The following is a 19917-nucleotide window of genomic DNA, read 5'->3' as shown; positions in this document are numbered from 1 at the left end:
AACTACATCAACAAGCCTTATGGCCACTATGGTTCCTACCACTGAAAGTGAAACAGTAACCACAATAGCAACACCTACTTCAAAGATAATGTCACTATTTACAAACTCTACTAGTCTTGGTTTAACAATTGTTGCAACAACCCTCCCAGTACCTACAACAGCCGGCAACACAATTATGGAGATGTCTACCACTAAAACAGAAACAAAACCCACAGTTTTCACAACTCCATTGAAAACATCCTCAGGAACTACATCTACTACTGCTCCTGCTGCAAACACTGCTACAACAACCTCCGCAGTATCGATTCCTGAAACTCTTACTTTAAGTGCAACAACCTCTGCAGTACGTTCACCAACAAACCCTACAACCTCTGAGGTTTCTAGCACTGAGAGTAATACAATAAGCACAACAGAAGTACCTACTACAGAGATGACCTCAACACCTACAATGTCTACTACTCTTTATCCATCAAATGATGAAATGCTCTCCACAACAATAAGCAGCACAAATACTGAGGATTCTACAACTAGAAGTGAAACAATTACCACATCTGCAACAACTACCGCAAAGAAAACTCCAGCCTCTTCTGCAACTACTCTTGGTGCAACATCTCATACAATATCATCTACACTTCCTGCAACTCTTAGTGCAACAACTTCTGCAGTAACTACATCAACAAGCCTTATGGCCACTATGGTTCCTACCACTGAAAGTGAAACAGTAACCACAATAGCAACACCTACTTCAAAGATAATGTCACTATTTACAAACTCTACTAGTCTTGGTTTAACAATTGTTGCAACAACCCTCCCAGTACCTACAACAGCCGGCAACACAATTATGGAGATGTCTACCACTAAAACAGAAACAAAACCCACAGTTTTCACAACTCCATTGAAAACATCCTCAGGAACTACATCTACTACTGCTCCTGCTGCAAACACTGATACAACAACCTCCAGTATCAATTCCTGAAACTCTTACTTTAAGAGCAACAACCACTGCAGTTCCTACACCAACAAACCCTACAACCTCTGAGGTTTCTACCACTGAACGTGAAACAATAAGCAAAACAGAAGTACCTACTACAGAGATGACCTCAACACCTACAATGTCTACTACTCTTTATCCATCAAATGATGAAATGCTCTCCACAACAATAAGCAGCACAAATACTGAGGATTCTACAACTAGAAGTGAAACAATTACCACATCTGCAACAACTACCGCAAAGAAAACTCCAGCCTCTTCTGCAACTACTCTTGGTGCAACATCTCATACAATATCATCTACACTTCCTGCAACTCTTAGTGCAACAACTTCTGCAGTAACTACATCAACAAGCCTTATGGCCACTATGGTTCCTACCACTGAAAGTGAAACAGTAACCACAATAGCAACACCTACTTCAAAGATAATGTCACTATTTACAAACTCTACTAGTCTTGGTTTAACAATTGTTGCAACAACCCTCCCAGTACCTACAACAGCCGGCAACACAATTATGGAGATGTCTACCACTAAAACAGAAACAAAACCCACAGTTTTCACAACTCCATTGAAAACATCCTCAGGAACTACATCTACTACTGCTCCTGCTGCAAACACTGATACAACAACCTCCGCAGTATCAATTCCTGAAACTCTTACTTTAAGAGCAACAACCACTGCAGTTCCTACACCAACAAACCCTACAACCTCTGAGGTTTCTACCACTGAACGTGAAACAATAAGCAAAACAGAAGTACCTACTACAGAGATGACCTCAACACCTACAATGTCTACTACTCTTTATCCATCAAATGATGAAATGCTCTCCACAACAATAAGCAGCACAAATACTGAGGATTCTACAACTAGAAGTGAAACAATTACCACATCTGCAGCAACTACTGCAAAGAAAACTCCAGCCTCTGCTGCAACTACTCTTGGTGAAACATCTCATGCAATATCATCTACACTTCCTACAACTCTAGGTGCAACAACCTCTAAAGTACCCACACCAACAAGCCCTACAGCCACTGAGGTTTCTACCAGTGAAGGTGAAACAATAACCAGAACAAAGGTACCTACTACAGATGTGACCTCAACACCTGCAGAGACGAGATCACTAGATCGAACTGATACTTCTCTTAGTGGACTAACCGATGCAACAACTGCCACAATCCCTATGACAACCAGCTGCACAGGTACCCATTTTTCTACCACTAAACGTGTAAAAAGTAACACATCAGCAAAATCTACAAAGACAACCCCAAAACATGCAACTTCTACTACTCTTCATCCATCAAATGATGAAATGCTCTCCACTGTCTCAACTAGCATAACCAGCTTGAATGCTGAGATGTCTACCACTGAAACTGAAACAGAAACCACATTATTCACAACTCCATTGCAAACATCCTCAGAAACTACGTCTACTACTGCTCCTGCTGCAAACACTGATACAACAACCTCTGCAGTATCACTTCCTGAAACGCTTACTTTAAGAGCAACAACCTCTGCAGTCCCTACACCAACAAGCCCTACAGCCACTAAGGTTCCTACCACTGAAGGTGAAACAGTAACCACAATAGCAACACCTACTTCAAAGATAACGTCACTATCTACAAACCCTACTAGTCTTGGTTTAACAATTGTTGCAACAACCATCCCAGTACCTACAACAGCTGGCAACACAATTATGGAGATGTCTACCACTAAAACAGAAACAAAATCCACATTATTCACAACTCCATTAAAAACATCCTCAGGAACTACATCTACTACTGCTCCTGCTGCAAACACTGATACAACAACCTCCGCAGTATCAATTCCTGAAACTCTTACTTTAAGAGCAACAACCTCTGCAGTTCCTACACCAACAAGCCCTACAACCACTGAGGTTTCTACCACTCAAAGTGAAACAATAAGCACAACAGAAGTACCTACTACAGAGATGACCTCAACACCTACAATGTCTACCACTCTTTATCCATCTAATGATAAAATGCTCTCCACAACAATAAGCAGCACAAATACTGAGGATTTTACCGCTAGAAGTGAAACAATTACCACATCTGCAGCAACTACTGCAAAGAAAACTCCAGCCTCTGCTGCAACTACTCTTGGTGCAACATCTCATGCAATATCATCTACACTTCCTGCAACTCTTAGTACAACAACTTCTGCAGTACTTACACCAACAAGCCTTATGGCCACTAAGGTTCCTACCACTGAAAGTGAAACAGTAACCACAATATCAACACCTACTTCAAAAATAACGTCACTATCTACAAACTTTACTAGTCTTGGTTTAACAATTGTTGCAACAACCTTACCAGTACCTACAACAGCCGGCAACACAATTATGGAGATGTCTACCACTAAAACAGAAACAAAACCCACAGTATTCACAACTCCATTGAAAACATCCTCAGGAACTACATCTACTACTGCTCCTGCTGCAAACACTGATACAACAACCTCCGCAGTATTAAGTCCTGAAACTCTTACTTTAAGAGCAACAACCTCTGCAGTACCTTCAACAACAAACCCTACAACCTCTAAGGTTTCTACCACTGACCGTGAAACAATAAGCACAACAGAAGTACCTACTACAGAGATGACCTCAACACCTACAATGTCTACTACTCTTTATCCATCAAATGATGAAATGCTCTCCACAACAATAAGCAGCACAAATACTGAGGATTCTACAACTAGAAGTGAAACAATTACCACATCTGCAGCAACTACTGCAAAGAAAACTCCAGCCTCTTCTGCAACTACTCTTGGTGCAACATCTCATGCAATATCATCTACACTTCCTACAACTCTAGGTGCAACAACCTCTGCAGTAACTACATCAACAAGCCCTACAGCCACTCAGGTTTCTACCACTGAACGTAAAACAATAACCACAACAGTGGTACTTACTACAGATGTGACCTCAACACCTGCAACACCTGCAGAGACAAGATCACTAGATCAAACTGATACTACTCTTGGTGGACTAACCGATGCAGAAACCGCAGCAATCCCCATGACCACCACCTGCACAGGTACCCATTTTTCTACCACTAAAAGTGTAAAAAGTACCACATCAGCAACATCTACAAAGACAACCTCAAAACATGCAACGTCTACTTCTCTTCATCCATCAAATGATGAAATGCTCTCCACAGTGTCAACTAGAATAACCAGCTTGAATGCTGAGGTTTCTACCACTAAAACTGAAACAGAACAAACATTATTCACAACTTCATTGAAAACATCCTCAGGAACTACATCTACTACTGCTCCTGCTACAAACACTGATACAACAACCTCTGCAGTATCACTTCCTCAAACTCTTACTTTAAGAGCAACAACCTCTGCAGTACCTTCAACAACAAACCCTACATCCTCTGAGGTTTCTACCACTGAACGTGAAACAATAAGCACCGCAGAAGTACGTACTACAGAGATGACCGCAACACCTACAATGTCTACTACTCTTTATCCATCAAATGATGAAATGCTCTCCACAACAATAAGCAGCACAAATACTGAGGATTCTACAACTAGAAGTGAAACAGTTACCACATCTGCAGCAACTACTGCAAAGAAAACTCCAGCCTCTGCTGCAACTACTCTTGGTGCAACATCTCATGCAATATCATCTACACTTCCTGCAACTCTTAGTACAACAACTTCTGCAGTACTTACACCAACAAGCCTTATGGCCACTAAGGTTCCTACCACTGAAAGTGAAACAGTAACCACAATATCAACACCTACTTCAAAGATAACGTCACTATCTACAAACTCTACTAGACTTGGTTTAACAATTGTTGCAACAACCCTACCAGTACCTACGACAGCCGGCAACACAATTATGGAGATGTCTACCACTAAAACAGAAACAAAACCCACAGTATTTACAACTCCATTGAAAACATCCTCAGGAACTACATCTACTACTGCTCCTGCTGCAAACACTGCTACAACAACCTCCACAGTATCAATTCCTGAAACTCTTACTTTAAGAGCAACAACCTCTGCAGTACCTTCAACAACAAACCCTACAACCTCTGAGGTTTCTACCACTGAACGTGAAACAATAAGCACCACAGAAGTACCTACTACAGAGATGACCTCAACACCTACAATGCCTACTACTCTTTATCCATCTAATGATGAAATGCTCTCCACAACAATAAGCAGCACAAATACTGAGGATTCTACAACTAGAAGTGAAACAATTACCACATCTGCAGCAACTACTGCAAAGAAAACTCCAGCCTCTGCTGCAACTACTCTTGGTGCAACATCTGTTGCAAAATCATCTACACTTCCTGCAACTCCAAGTGCAACAACCTCTACAGTATCTACACCAACACACTCTACAACCACCAAGGTTCCTACCATTTACAGTGAAACAATAACCACAATAGCAACACCTACTGCAAAGGTAACGTCACCATCTACAAACCCTACTGGTCTTGGTTTAACAATTGTTGCAACAACCATCCCAGTACCTACAACAGCTGTCAACACAATTATGGAGGTTTCTACCACTGAAAGTGAAACAGTAACCACACCAAAAGCATCTAAAACAGAAATTATCACAATACCTACAACATCTACTACTCTAACAACCTCTGCAGTACCTACACCAACAAGCCCTATGACATCTGAGGTTTCTACCACTGAAAGTGAAACAGTAACCACAATATTAACACCTACTTCAAAGATAACGTCACTATCTACAAACTCTACTAGTCTTGGTTCAACAATTGTTGCAACAACTCTCCCAGTACCTACAACAGCCGGCAACACAATTATGGAGATGTCTACCACTAAAACAGAAACATCACCCACAGTATTTACAACTCCATTGAAAACATCCTCAGGAACTACATCTACTACTGCTCCTGCTGCAAACACTGCTACAACAACCTCTGCAGTATCAATTCCTGAAACTCTTACTTTAAAAGCAACAACCTCTGCAGCATCTACACAAACAAGCCCTACAACCTCTGAGGTTTCTACCACTGAAAGTGAAGCAATAACCACAACAGAAGTACCTACTACAGAGATGACCTCAACACCTACAATGTCTACTACTCTTTATTCATCTAATGATGAAATGCTCTCCACAACAATAAGCAGCACAAATACTGAGGATTCTACAACTAGAAGTGAAACAATTACCACATCTGCAGCAACTACTGCAAAGAAAACTCCAGCCTCTGCTGCAACTACTCTTGGTGCAACATCTCATACAATATCATCTACACTTCCTACAACTCTAGGTGCAACAACCTCTACAGTACCTACACCAACAAGCCCTACAGCCACTGTGGTTTCTACCACTGAACGTAAAACAATAACCACAACAAAGGTACCTACTACAGATGTGACCTCAACACCTGCAACACCTGCAGAGACGAGATTACTAGATCAAACTGATACTACTCTTGGTGGACTAACCGATGCACCAACCACAGCAATCCCCATGACCACCAGCTGCACAGGTACCCATTTTTCTACCACTAAAAGTGTAAAAAGTACCACATCAGCAACATCTACAATTACAACCTCAAAACATGCAACGTCTACTACTCTTCATCCATTAAATGATGAAATGCTCTCCACAGTGTCAACTAGAATAACCAGCTTAAATGCTGAGGTTTCTACCACTAAAACTGAAACAGAACAAACATTATTCACAACTTCATTGAAAACATCCTCAGGAACTACATCTACTACTGCTCCTGCTGCAAACACTGATACAACAACCTCTGCAGTATCACTTCCTCAAACTCTTACTTTAAGAGCAACAACCTCTGCAGTTCCTACACCAACAAGCCCTACAACTTCTGAGGTTTCTACCACTGAAAGTGAAACAATAACCACAACAGAAGTACCTACTACAGAGATGACCTCAACACCTACAATGTCTACTACTCTTTATTCATCTAATGATGAAATGCTCTCCACAACAATAAGCAGCACAAATACTGAGGATTCTACAACTAGAAGTGAAACAATTACCACATCTGCAGCAACTACTGCAAAGAAAACTCCAGCCTCTGCTGCAACTACTCTTGGTGCAACATCTCATACAATATCATCTACACTTCCTACAACTCTAGGTGCAACAACCTCTACAGTACCTACACCAACAAGCCCTACAGCCACTGTGGTTTCTACCACTGAACGTAAAACAATAACCACAACAAAGGTACCTACTACAGATGTGACCTCAACACCTGCAACACCTGCAGAGACGAGATTACTAGATCAAACTGATACTACTCTTGGTGGACTAACCGATGCACCAACCACAGCAATCCCCATGACCACCAGCTGCACAGGTACCCATTTTTCTACCACTAAAAGTGTAAAAAGTACCACATCAGCAACATCTACAATTACAACCTCAAAACATGCAACGTCTACTACTCTTCATCCATTAAATGATGAAATGCTCTCCACAGTGTCAACTAGAATAACCAGCTTAAATGCTGAGGTTTCTACCACTAAAACTGAAACAGAACAAACATTATTCACAACTTCATTGAAAACATCCTCAGGAACTACATCTACTACTGCTCCTGCTGCAAACACTGATACAACAACCTCTGCAGTATCACTTCCTCAAACTCTTACTTTAAGAGCAACAACCTCTGCAGTTCCTACACCAACAAGCCCTACAACTTCTGAGGTTTCTACCACTGAAAGTGAAACAATAACCACAACAGAAGTACCTACTACAGAGGTGACCTCAACACCTACAATGTCTACTACTCTTTATCCATCAAATGATGAAATGCTCTCCACAACAATAAGCAGCACAAATACTGAGGATTCTACAACTAGAAGTGAAACAATTACCACATCTGCAGCAACTACTGCAAAGAAAACTCCAGCCTCTGCTGCAACTACTCTTGGTGCAACATCTCTTGCAATATCATCTACACTTCCTGCAACTCCAAGTGCAACAACCTCTACAGTATCTACACCAACACGCTCTACAACCACCAAGGTTCCTACCATTTACAGTGAAGCAATAACCACAATAGCAACACCTACTTCAAAGATAATGTCACCATCTACAAACCCTACTGGTGGTCTTGGTTTAACAATTGTTGCAACAACCATCCCAGTACCTACAACAGCTGTCAACACAATTATGGAGGTTTCTACCACTGAAAGTGAAACAGTAACCACACCAAAAGCATCTAAAACAGAAATTATCACAATACCTACAACATCTACTACTCTAACAACCTCTGCAGTACCTACACCAACAAGCCCTACGACATCTGAGGTTTCTACCACTGAAAGTGAAACAGTAACCACAATATCAAAACCTACTTCAAAGATAACGTCACTATCTACAAACTCTACTAGACTTGGTTCAACAATTGTGGCAACAACTCTCCCAGTACCTACAACAGCGGGCAACACAATTATGGAGATGTCTACCACTAAAACAGAAACAAAACCCACAGTATTTACAACTCCATTGAAAACATCCTCAGGAACTACATCTACTACTGCTCCTGCTGCAAACACTGCTACAACAACCTCCGCAGTATCAATTCCTGGAACTCTTACTTTAAAAGCAACAACCTCTGCAGCATCTACACAAACAAGCCCTACAACCTCTGAGGTTTCTGCCACTGAAAGTGAAGCAATAACCACAACAGAAGTACCTACTACAGAGATGACCTCAACAACTACAATGTCTACTACTCTTTATTCATCTAATGATGAAATGCTCTCCACAACAATAAGCAGCACAAATACTGAGGATTCTACAACTAGAAGTGAAACAATTACCACATCTGCAGCAACTACTGCAAAGAAAACTCCAGCCTCTGCTGCAACTACTCTTGGTGCAACATCTCATGCAATATCATCTACACTTCCTACAACTCTAGGTGCAACAACCTCTACAGTACCTACACCAACAAGCCCTACAGCCACTGGGGTTTCTACCACTGAACGTAAAACAATAACCACAACAGTGGTACCTACTACAGATGTGACCTCAACACCTGCACCACCTGCAGAGACGAGATCACTAGATCAAACTGATACTACTCTTGGTGGACTAACCGATGCAACAACCACAGCAATCCCAATGACAAAGAGCTGCACAGGTACCCATTTTTCTACCACTAAAAGTGTAAAAAGTACCACATCAGCAACATCTACAAAGACAACCCCAAAACATGCAACTTCTACTACTCTTCATCCATCAAATGATGAAATTCTTTCCACAGTTCCAACAAGAATAACCAGCATGAATACTGAGGTTTCTACCACTATTGAAACAGAACCCACAATATTCACAATTCTATTGATAACATCCTTAGGATCTACATCTACTACTACTCCTGGTGCAAACACTTATGCAACAACCTCTGCAGTATCACTTCCTGAAAGTCTTACTTCAAGAACATCAACCTCAGCAGTACCTCCACCAACAAGCCCTACAGCCTCTGAGGTTTCTACCACTAAAAGTGAAACAATAACCATCACAGAGGTACCTACTACAGAGATGACCTCAGCACCTACTACTCTTTATCCATCAAATGATGAAATGCTCTCCACAATTCCAACAAGAGTAACCAGCATGAATACTAAGGTTTCTACCACTCAAACTGAAAATGAAGCCACACTATCCACAATTTCAGCAACCTCAGTAACTACAGCTACTTCTACTCCTTGTACAAACTCTGATGCAACAACCTTTGTAGTAGTTACAACAAAGACAAAATCAGTTGCGACAAATCCTACTGCTCTTGTTTCAACATTGGCCAAAGTTTCTACACCAAAACACCCCACAAACACCCAGGATTCTACCACTAAAAATGAAACAATAACCATAGCAGAAGCAACTCCTGCAAGGCTATCTTCAATAACTGCAACTCCTGCTACTTTTGGTGAAAGTGGTACTACCCTAGTACCTACAACAGACAGCAGCACAATCATGGAGATTTCTACTACAGAAACTGAACCAAGTACAACTTCAACAATTCCTGCAGAGACAATCTCACACGATGAAATTTTTCATACTCTTGGAAGTACAACCGATGCAGAAACTTCCACAGTACCTACACCAGCAACCCCCCATAACACGCAGGTTTCTACCATTAAAAGTAACACAATAAACACAGCAGCAGCAACATCTGCAAAGATAATCTCACTTCCTGCAAACCCTAAAACTCCTAGTTTATCAAGTGTAGCAACAACCACCCTAGTACCCACAACGGCTGACAGCACAATGTTGGAGATTTCTGCTACTGAATCTGAAACAAGCTCTACATCTTCAACAATACCTGCAGAGCTGATATCAATTCACAGAACTCCCAGTTCTCCTAGTGGACTGACCAATGCAACAATCTCCACAGTACCTACACCATCAACCCCAACAAACACCCAGGTTTCTACAAATAAAAGTAAAACAATAACCAATGCAGAAGCACCTACTACAAAAATGACCTCAACACCTTCTACTAATCCCCATCCATCAAATGATGAAATGCTCTCTACAGGATCTACAACAACAAGCAGCACAAACACTAAATTTCCTACCACTAGAAGTGAAAAAATAACTACAGCAGAAGCAAATACTGCAAAGAAAACCTCACTTGCAGCAACTCAAACTACTCTTGCAACTCTTACCTCCACCGCAATACATACAACAGAGAGCAGCACAATTAAGAGGTTTTCTATCACTAAATGTAAACTAAGCTCTACATCATCAACGATTTCTGCAGAGTCGATATCAACACATGAAACTGCTACTACTCGAAGTGCAACCAAAACAGCAATCAACACAGTACTTACACCAACAACCCCAACAACTTCAACCCCCAATGAGGCTTTAACCACTGAAAGTAAACTAAGCTCTACATCATCAACAATTCCTGCAAGAACAAGCTTAGCGGAAGAAACTATTCCTACTTTTGCTGGACAAACCGATGCAACAACCTCCACACTCTCCATGACATCAAACCACACAAGTACTTATATTTCTATCACTAAAAGTGATTCAATAATAACCACATCATCCACAATTCCTTTGAAACCCCCCTCAGTAATTACAACTACCACTACTCCTGCTGCAACAATTTCTGCAACACTTACAGAAATATCACTTCCTGCATCTCCTACTACACTACATGCAAAAATCTCCCCAGTACCTACAACAGCCCATGGCACAAGTACAGCCAGTTCTACTGAAAACAATGCTAAAAGAAACTCCACAGTACCTACATCAACAAGCCCTGCTAAACCTTTTGAGTACTTTTGGGGTTTTAATGATTTTCCGTCTGGTTCTACCAGTGCAACAAGTACAACACCTACTACAAATACCTCACCTTCTGATACAACCGCTGGTGCAACATCATTAGCAACTCTTTCAACAATTGTTTTTGAATGGCCCTTAATAGAAACCACAGCCACCTCCACAGAATCTCTATCAGGGGTGGCAACTGCAACAACTACTGAGCCAAGAATCTCCACAACAAGCAGCACCAGTACTGAAATTTCTACCAAAAAAGCTGAAACACCTATCACATCAGCAGTGATGTCTGCAGCGATAACTCCAAGACCTGATACTCCTACTACTCATGAGGCAAGAGATTCAGCTACAGTAATTTCAGGATGCCACCAGTAACAGCAGTTTCAAATCTGGAGAGTGGGGTGGGTGCAGCAGTGAGATCATGTGGATTGTTCTCTGACGAGTTGCCGAACGGTTAAAAACGGTTAGAGAAATTTTTAAAGGGTTGAGCATGTTGAAGGTCTACCTGATCTCTCGTTGTCTTCCAGTGATGTTCTTCAGCTCTTGAAGGTTGCGTGCCATTTGACAACACCACAAACCACTCGTAGCATTGCTGAACACTTGCCGAATCTTTTCGAACATCTCTGTGGCAGATTTGCCCAATTTCACACAGAATTTTCACGTTTGTTTTTTGTTCTGACTTGCTGTCTGTGATGTGATAACTCACGTGGTCACAATAACATTAGTTGCACTGCTTCCCATGCACACAGGTTGATGTCTTTTGGCACACTGACTTATGAAGTTCGGTGCTCCCTGTGACTGTGCGTGCAGCCTTGTGCTGCCACCTGTTGTCGTGTTACAAAACTAATTTTAAAACCTTTTGATACCACCTCCTACTTATAACAGCTGGAATGTTCTTACTTTATACAATTTGTAAATCCAACCATATTTTGTTAAAGTTCTCTTCAGCAGAAGTGGAGCTCGACCTTAAAGCTTTACACCATTGTATCTGAAACTACAACAACCACAAATAATTGTTTTTGAGAAAAACACATTTAAGCAGCAGTTTTTGTCAGAATTTCACTGCAATGTTATGTGTAGAACTGTAACCCTGTGGAACTAGAAGTAGAAGAACTAGTGGAGAATATGTGTGTATCTTCTGGTACAAATAGGAACTCGTCACCTTGCAACTATTAACTATATAGGAACTCATCACTATGTGTTTTTCTTTAAGTACACTTTACTTACTTCTGTACTAAACACTATATTGCCAAAGGTTTGTGGACACCTGGCCATAATTGGTGTTGGTATGCACTTTTTGAGCTTCACATTCCACATTTATTCTGAATTTGCTTTTATAAGTTTATAAGTCCCTCCACTCTTCTGGGAAGATGTTTACTAGATTTGGAGTGCGATTGTGGAGGCCTGGGATGCAGCCAGCATTCACATTTATCCCAAAAGTGTTTAATAGGGTTGAGATCAGAGCACTATAGCTGGAGATCTTCCACTCCAACCCATGTAAAGCAAATCTTCATGGAGCTGGCTTTGTGCACAGGGACATTGCTATGCTGGAACAGGTTTTGGGTTTCCAAGTTCAAGTGAAAGCAAGATATTGTTACACCACATCTAAAGATGTCCAATACAATTGTATGCCTCCAGCTTTGTGGTAAAAGTTTGGAGAAGACCCACCAGAATGCTTTAATTTAAAACTAGTGTATATCAAGGGAATCGTGAATAATTTGTAAGATGCCCTGAATGACTCCAATCAAATAATAATAAAAAATACTTAAACATGTTGAGACTGTTTATTGAGACCGAGGACCAACACAGATCACATGAAGAACAATAAAGAAATGTTTAGCTGAAGAATTTGGTGATGTAGGTGGTCAGATTCATATGTCCAAACTTGTGGTGAGATAGCCAGAAGGCACTAAAACCAATAAATGCTCACAAAAAAGCTTTCTTTATCCAGTGTACTGATCAGTCTGCAGACGTTTTTATTTATTTTTACTTGTTATTTATATCTGTAGAGCGTTTTAACAATGAACCTGGTCCCAAAGCAGCTTCACAGAGATCGAGGTTTTGAAGTTGGAATGTAGAAGTTCCAATTGTTCCTATACATTTGTTCCTTATAAGATTAAGTGGTGAAGGAAAAACTCCATAAAACTTCATGAACAAGGTGACCTGAGATAAAATATTTTCCATACATGGCTCAGGAGCTGATGCTGTGTATTTTGGGGGGTTTAAAGTCAAACCTGAGTGAGTCTCAGGTTCAACAGTTACCTGTTCTGTCTGAACTTTAGATTTTACAGAACAAAACAATGCAACTAAACAGCCAGAGAAAACTGCTGCAACCTAATGACCAACTCGCACAAACTCCTCAATCTTCCAAATGGGAAAACTCAACCCGAGCCATGGATGGAAAAGGAAATAGTGTGTAGGAAAACGTACATCCAACACCAACAGACCATGTTTAAGAGCTGCTACTGTAGAGAAAGACATGACCCCGTAGGGCCACATTCACTGTGTAAAACGTAAATAAAAACGTTATTAACCCATATTTAATTCACAATAGAACATTGAAAACATATCAAATGTTAAAACTGAGAAAATGTACCATATTAAGGAAAAAATAAGGTTAAATGTAATGGCTGCAACACGTCTCATAAAAGTTGGACGGAGGCAACACAAATCTCGAAAAAGCAAATATTATTAAAATGAAACAGATGGAAAAAGATTCAGTAAATAATGAGGTTAACTAACAGCAGGTCAGTGAGATGATTGGATATTAAATAGTGTATCTTAAAGAGGAAGAGTCTCTCAGAGGTAAAGATGGGTGGAGCTTCACCAACCTGTGAAAGACGGTGTCTAAAATCTGTGGAACAATTTGACAATAACGTTCCTCAACATCAAATTGTGAAGACTGAATATTTCATCATTTACAGAATGTAATATCATCCAAAGGTTTATGAAATCTGGAGAAATCTCTGTGCACAAAGGACAAGAAAATGAAATAAAATAAAAATACAACAAGGAAGACCCAGGACAGTCGAGAAGCTTTAATCATACAAGAAACAGTGAAACTCCCAAAACTCCAGTATACAAACTGCTGTTAAAAGAACAGGAGTTTCTACACAATAGAAAACATGGTAATGTCCCAACTTTTTTTTTAAATGTGTTGCAGCCAACTAATACAAAATGTCCTCGTTTTTCCCTTAAAATCGCAAATATTCTTAGTTTTAACATTTAATTTGCTTTTCTGTGTTCTAGTGTGAATAAAATACGGGTTTATTTACAATAAATTTACAACAAATATTTATTATTTACAAATCATTGCTTTCTGTTTTATGTATATTTTACACGATGTCCCAGGTTTTTGTGGATATGAGGATGTACTTGGAAAGACACAGGACATTTTATATGATGTGATAAAGCCATCATGTGTTCATCATATGTTAGAAAATGTATTGAAATAATAATTTTTAATAGCTAATAGTAATGTTCTGTGATCCTGACAGTACAGTGACACATTTCAGCAAACTATCCAGATTCATTTATCTTTTTTTTCTTACGTTTTATGCTAATTAAGGGCAAAAATCCATTAAATAAATAAATAAAAATATTTGAATATGCTAATAGAATCATTGTCCTCAGTAGTGCACTAGGAGCTTTGATGTGCACTATCTAGTGCACTACACGTGCTCTGGTGGTGTGCTGATGAGACGTGGACCAGCGATCAGATGATGGTGTGATGCTGCGGTCATGTGACCAGTAAGGCGCTCTCATTCTCCTGGAGGACGTGTGGAGGTTCTCCGGGTCTCCTGGCGCTGGTACGCAGCTCTCCTGTATCTTCTCCCGGTGAAATGGCGCGTTGGGCGGAGTAGCGCACGGAGAAGGTCGCCATGTTCCCCGGGGTGGTGTACGCGCTGCTCGCGGGTTTCCTGGGCGCCGTGGCCTCGTCCTCCGCTAAACTGTCCCTGGGCACGGATTATCTGAAAGGCGTGTGTGAGACGGGACTGAGGACGTGGGGCGAGCGGAGGACATTCCGACACGCCGATGAGACCTCCGCGTGCGAGTGGGTGCGTCATCAACCGACCTCTCATTCATCAATCAATCAATGAATTATTCCGTGGGAGTGGGCGGGGCTTGTGTAAATGATGCATATTAACACGTGATGACAGTAAAAAGTGGAAATGATGTGTGTGTTGTAGCTGCACATCCCTCTGCGTCTGCTCTGCGGTGGTCTGCTCTTCACCTGTAATGCTGTGATGTGGACCTTCCTCTCCAAGGCCCTTAGGTACTCCTCATCTTCTACCCGAACCACTGTGACCACCACCGCCTCCAACTTCATCTCCTCTGTGAGTACCACCAAACGTTTCTCTGTCACACCTTTTCACCATTTACCTTTATTACACGTGAAATCAACGTGTCGATGTAGAAAACCAGGTAAAATTATTGTAGGTTCTGCCCTGAAAGTATCGCAATGGTCAGATTTCTTTTGTGTGTGTGGATAGAGAGAGAAAAGAGAGAGAGAGAGAGAGAGAAGAGAGAGAGAGAGAGAGAGAGAGAGAGAGAGAGAGAGAGAGAGAGAGAGAGAGAGAGAGAGAGAGAGAGAGAGAGAGAGAGAGAGAGAGAGAGAGAGAGAGAGAGAGAGAGAGAGAGAGAGAGAGAGAGAGAGAGAGAGAGAGAGAGAGAGAGAGAGAGAGAGAGAGAGAGAAGAGAGAGAGAGATAGATAGGAAGAAAGAAAGGCACAGGAATGTTTTGAACTGTGAATCCTGACATTTTATTGGAATCCAAACCTCTAGCTTTGAACTCCAGCCTGACTCCGCCCCCTCATCTCAGCTCAGAACTGTATTAAAATGTCATTCTTGGTACGTTGCAGAAAGGTAGACCACATTTTAATGAGCATCATCCTTGTTCTTGGAGAACCTGAGGTTCTCTCAGGCTTCAAGAGAGAGAAGTTCCTGCTACAAAACTGAGAACTAAAACATGGTGCTTGGATGAAAGTGTGTGTTTTGATACCCTGCTGGAGTTCTCCTGATGTCCTTCAGTCAGAGTATGTTCTGGGCGTGGCCCTGTCCTTCAGCAGGGGTTAGATCTCTAGAGAAGAATGCTTGAGCCATTTGCTGGAGACGGTCATTTTAGCTTCTCACAATGAGATGAAGCTAATCTCGTGGTTTAGTGATGTGCATGTCTCCCAGTATCTGTCCTTGACCTTGCTTGACCTTGTGTTATAGAGATATTAACAAGTGAACAGATTACTGCATCGTCATAAGTAAATGTTTCAGATCTCATTAAATGTCTGTGGAATTTCTCTTTAGATTCCAGAAAAACAAATGGGTCATAAAATCTATTCCCAGATGTTATTACTGATCTCAAGTCCATGATGGTCTTCAGTTCTACCAGAATTCTACTTCTCCAGCGAGAAATGACTACAAATGGATTGGCATACGTTATATGACCAAAAATATTGGGACACCCGACTTGGTGTTTTTTTCTTTCCAGACTGCAGCACATAATTGTATCAGACGTCTTTGGATGCAGAAGCATATAAATTCCTCTGTGCACAAAGCCAGCTCCATGAAGATTTGCTTTCCATGGGTTGGAAGATGTGGAAGATCTCCTGCTATAGAGCTCTTATTGAACACCTTTGAGATGAATGTAAACGCTGACTGCACCCCAGGAACCTCCTCACCTTCTCACCTACATCACTACTTGACTTTACTCACACCCTTGTAGCTGAATGGGTCTCCACAATCATCCAATGGAACATCTTCCCAAAAGAGTGGAGCTCATTAGAACAGTGAATGGAGACTGAATGTGGAATGGGATGTTTAGAAAGAAGCAGGTGGTCAGGTGTCCACAAATTTTTGACCATACAGGCCGATTTGCTTTCATAATAACCTCCATCTAAGGATGTTGAGGGTCAGAGCTCTATAGCAGGAGATCTTCCACTTTTTCATGCTCCTGCATCCTGGAGAAGAAGCACATATGGGTGGAAAAGTCGGGTGTCCAAATACTTTTGTCGTTATTGTGTAGGTTTAACCGTAATCAAATAAAAATAAATTTGGAGTCTCAGATCATTGCTTGTATATTGAAGATGTTCCCTGTGTCTTTGGTTCCTCAGGCGCTCCTCGGGCAGCTCATCTTCGGGGACAGCCTCGTGGCTCTGTGGTGGGTCGGAGTCTCGCTCACACTCTCGGGTCTCCTGGTGCTCCAACGCTCTTCCTCCACCGACACACACTCCGAGACCTCAAAAAAGGATGAATGAGATGACGTGAAGTGAGGACATGAGTGACGTGACGAGTGACGTGACGAGCGACGTGACGTGATGAGCGACGTGAAGTGACGAGCGACGCCGGCTTTCAGAGATTTACAGAGCTGTGATGGAAAAAAAACACAAGCTTTGGTTATTAAAATGTATCTTCTCACCAAGCACATATGCAGAAAGGTTCACATTAGCATTGTAGCTAGTCATTAGTCCTAACTAAAAATGAACCAAACCTTTTGAAGAACCTCATCACCTGACTCCGCCCCCTCGTCTCATTACATCTGCGCTCAGGAATCAGGATGCTCGGCACATTCGAGCTCCAAAGAGGAGAACTTGGTTAAAATGAGCATCATCTGTGTTCTTCTTGGAGAAGTTGATAGTGGGCAGGACGGCCATTTTGATTTCTCTCAGCCTTGATGGACGTTTTGAGAAGAACATGGACAGGAATTTCCTCATGGATTCTTGGGGTCCCTTTGTAGGAGCAGGAAAAGGTTCTGACCCGGGGCTTGAGAACAGTCACAGATCCTTTTGGTTTTTTTTTGTTGTAAACACCTCATGATACCATGACAGGAGCTTTGTGTGAATATTGGATCATACCTAAGACTTCAGTGCTGCACCTGCTGGTGTGGGGTGATGGAGGGATAAAGAAGCTAAAGAAAGGAAAGCAAGAATGACGTTCTTCTTCTACAGGTTCTAGCAGGTGTTTTTTTTTCCTCCCAACTCACATCTAAGCACAGGCTGGTTAAACAAAAGCTAAATGTGCTACATGCTAGTTATCACAGTGTAGTCGCTACGTACGCTCACTAGAAACACAGATCATCTCTGCAACTTCATCACAACCTCCTGTTTTATTCATATCCTTACATTCAACCACAGCATCCTACAACAACATGCAGCAGCTGGTGTGACCTCAGCAGCTCATAGGGAATGTTATGAATCGTTTGGATGGTGGGTGGAGAGGAGGGTGTAGAGGGGGTAGAGATGAGGGTGGGGAGGTGGGTGGAGATGAGGGTGGGGAGGTGGGTGGAGATGAGGATACAGTGGTGGGTGGAGTGGAGGGTGGTGGGTGGAGAGGAGGGTGGAGAAGAGGGTGGTGGGTGGACTGGAGGGTGGAGAAGAGGGTGGTGGGTGGATTGGAGGGTGGAGAGGGTGGTGGGTGGGGAAGAGGGTGGCGGGTGGAGAGGAGGGTGGTGGGTGGATTGGAGGGTGGAGAAGAGGGTGGTGGGTGGAGAGGAGGGTGGAGAGGAGGGTGGTGGGTGGAGAGGAGGGTGGAGAGGAGGTGGAGAGAAGGGTGGTGGGTGGAGGAGGTGGAGAGAAGGGTGGTGGGTGGAGAGGGTGGTGGGTGGAGGAGGGTGGAGAAGAGGTGGTGGGTGGAGGAGGGTGGAGAGAAGGGTGGTGGGTGGAGGAGTATGGAGGGTGGGGAAGAGGAGGGTGGAGAGAAGGGTGGTGGGTGGAGAGGAGGGTGGAGAGAAGGGTGGTGGGTGGAGAGGAGTATGGAGGTGGGGAAGAGGGTGGTGGGTGGAGAGGAGTATAGTGGGTGGAGAGGAGTATGGAGAAGAGGGTGGTATAGTGGGTGGAGAGGAGGATGGAGAGGGGCAGGAGAGGTCAGTACAGTAGTGAACAGTATCGCTACATGAGTTCCTCTGAGCCTCTGCACTTCTTCCACGTGATGAACTCATGATCTAGAAACGGCTCTACAGAAACCAGATACCTTTTTTTTGTTTTCTCCATCTGTATCCATCTCAGATCTGTGTGAGAACATTGCAGATTCTCATCATCTCCTCCATGGACGCGTCACTGTGATCTGCACGGATGCAATAACGACCAGCACAAATCTCTGAAACGAAGCCGTCGCTCGTCTTTCTTCTGTGTTTGAAAAAAAAAAAATCAATACCTGACGTGCTTTCAGGAACGTAGCACCAAAATGCACAGCTGAATCCAGAACTTCCATGACCTCCTTCATCCAAACCCAGTGTACATGGAGTTTCAGCAACATCATGCCACATCTTTCATGCTAACAATAAGTGAAAGCTAGCGCGCACGTAAACATGCTAGTGAACACGCTAGTGAACGGAAATCGTTTATTTACTTCAAGCAGCCAAAATGAACCGATGCTAACGAATAAAAATGTAGCTAACAGGCATGTAAACACACTGCGGCTCAGGTTCTACCTACACGCTAATAACAGTGCTAGTGAGATCAGTTGAACACGCTCATGCTAATACCCAGGATGTAGAACATGGGATATTTTTCTTAGACAATAAGTCAGTTTAATTAATTGTGTAGAAACTGCTAACAGTTAAAGAAGAGGAAGTAATTGTATGATAACGGTTAAAGAAGTAATTGTATGCTAACAGTTAAAGAAGAGGAAGTAATTG

The 19917-nt window shown here is 42.1% G+C and overlaps 2 protein-coding genes across 2 annotated transcripts; both read left to right on the top strand.

Annotated features, from left to right (window-relative positions):
• Window positions 1-1024: 1024 nt before the first annotated feature.
• Window positions 1025-7186, top strand: LOC124392065 (mucin-2-like). Its single transcript, XM_046858748.1, has 2 exons — window positions 1025-6925; window positions 7123-7186. Exons 1-2 carry the CDS (start codon window positions 1095-1097, stop codon window positions 7184-7186), a joined length of 5895 nt encoding a protein of 1964 aa, XP_046714704.1. The 5' UTR covers window positions 1025-1094.
• A 6808-nt stretch (window positions 7187-13994) lies between these two features.
• On the top strand, window positions 13995-18372 carry LOC124392526 (transmembrane protein 42). The gene is made up of 3 exons (XM_046859644.1): window positions 13995-15346; window positions 15479-15625; window positions 17396-18372. The coding sequence occupies exons 1-3, from the start codon at window positions 15170-15172 to the stop codon at window positions 17537-17539; spliced, it is 468 nt and encodes a 155-aa protein (XP_046715600.1). The 5' UTR covers window positions 13995-15169; the 3' UTR covers window positions 17540-18372.
• The last annotated feature ends 1545 nt before the right edge of the window (window positions 18373-19917 follow it).

Source organism: Silurus meridionalis, chromosome 10, assembly GCF_014805685.1.
Source record: "Silurus meridionalis isolate SWU-2019-XX chromosome 10, ASM1480568v1, whole genome shotgun sequence".
NCBI lineage: Eukaryota > Metazoa > Chordata > Actinopteri > Siluriformes > Siluridae > Silurus > Silurus meridionalis.
This window is presented reverse-complemented; position numbering and strand designations above follow the sequence as displayed.

Bases quoted from the DNA above. Each gene is read 5' to 3' on its own strand.
- LOC124392065 (XM_046858748.1), top strand. From the start codon at position 1,095: ATGACCTCAACACCTACAATGTCTACTACTCTTTATCCATCAAATGAT. The intron at 6,926-7,122 runs GTCTACTACTCT...CTACAACTCTAG, and splicing joins ATGACCTCAACACCTACAAT to GTGCAACAACCTCTACAGTA.
- LOC124392526 (XM_046859644.1), top strand. From the start codon at position 15,170: ATGTTCCCCGGGGTGGTGTACGCGCTGCTCGCGGGTTTCCTGGGCGCC. The intron at 15,347-15,478 runs GTGCGTCATCAA...TGTGTGTTGTAG, and splicing joins AGACCTCCGCGTGCGAGTGG to CTGCACATCCCTCTGCGTCT. The intron at 15,626-17,395 runs GTGAGTACCACC...TTGGTTCCTCAG, and splicing joins CCTCCAACTTCATCTCCTCT to GCGCTCCTCGGGCAGCTCAT.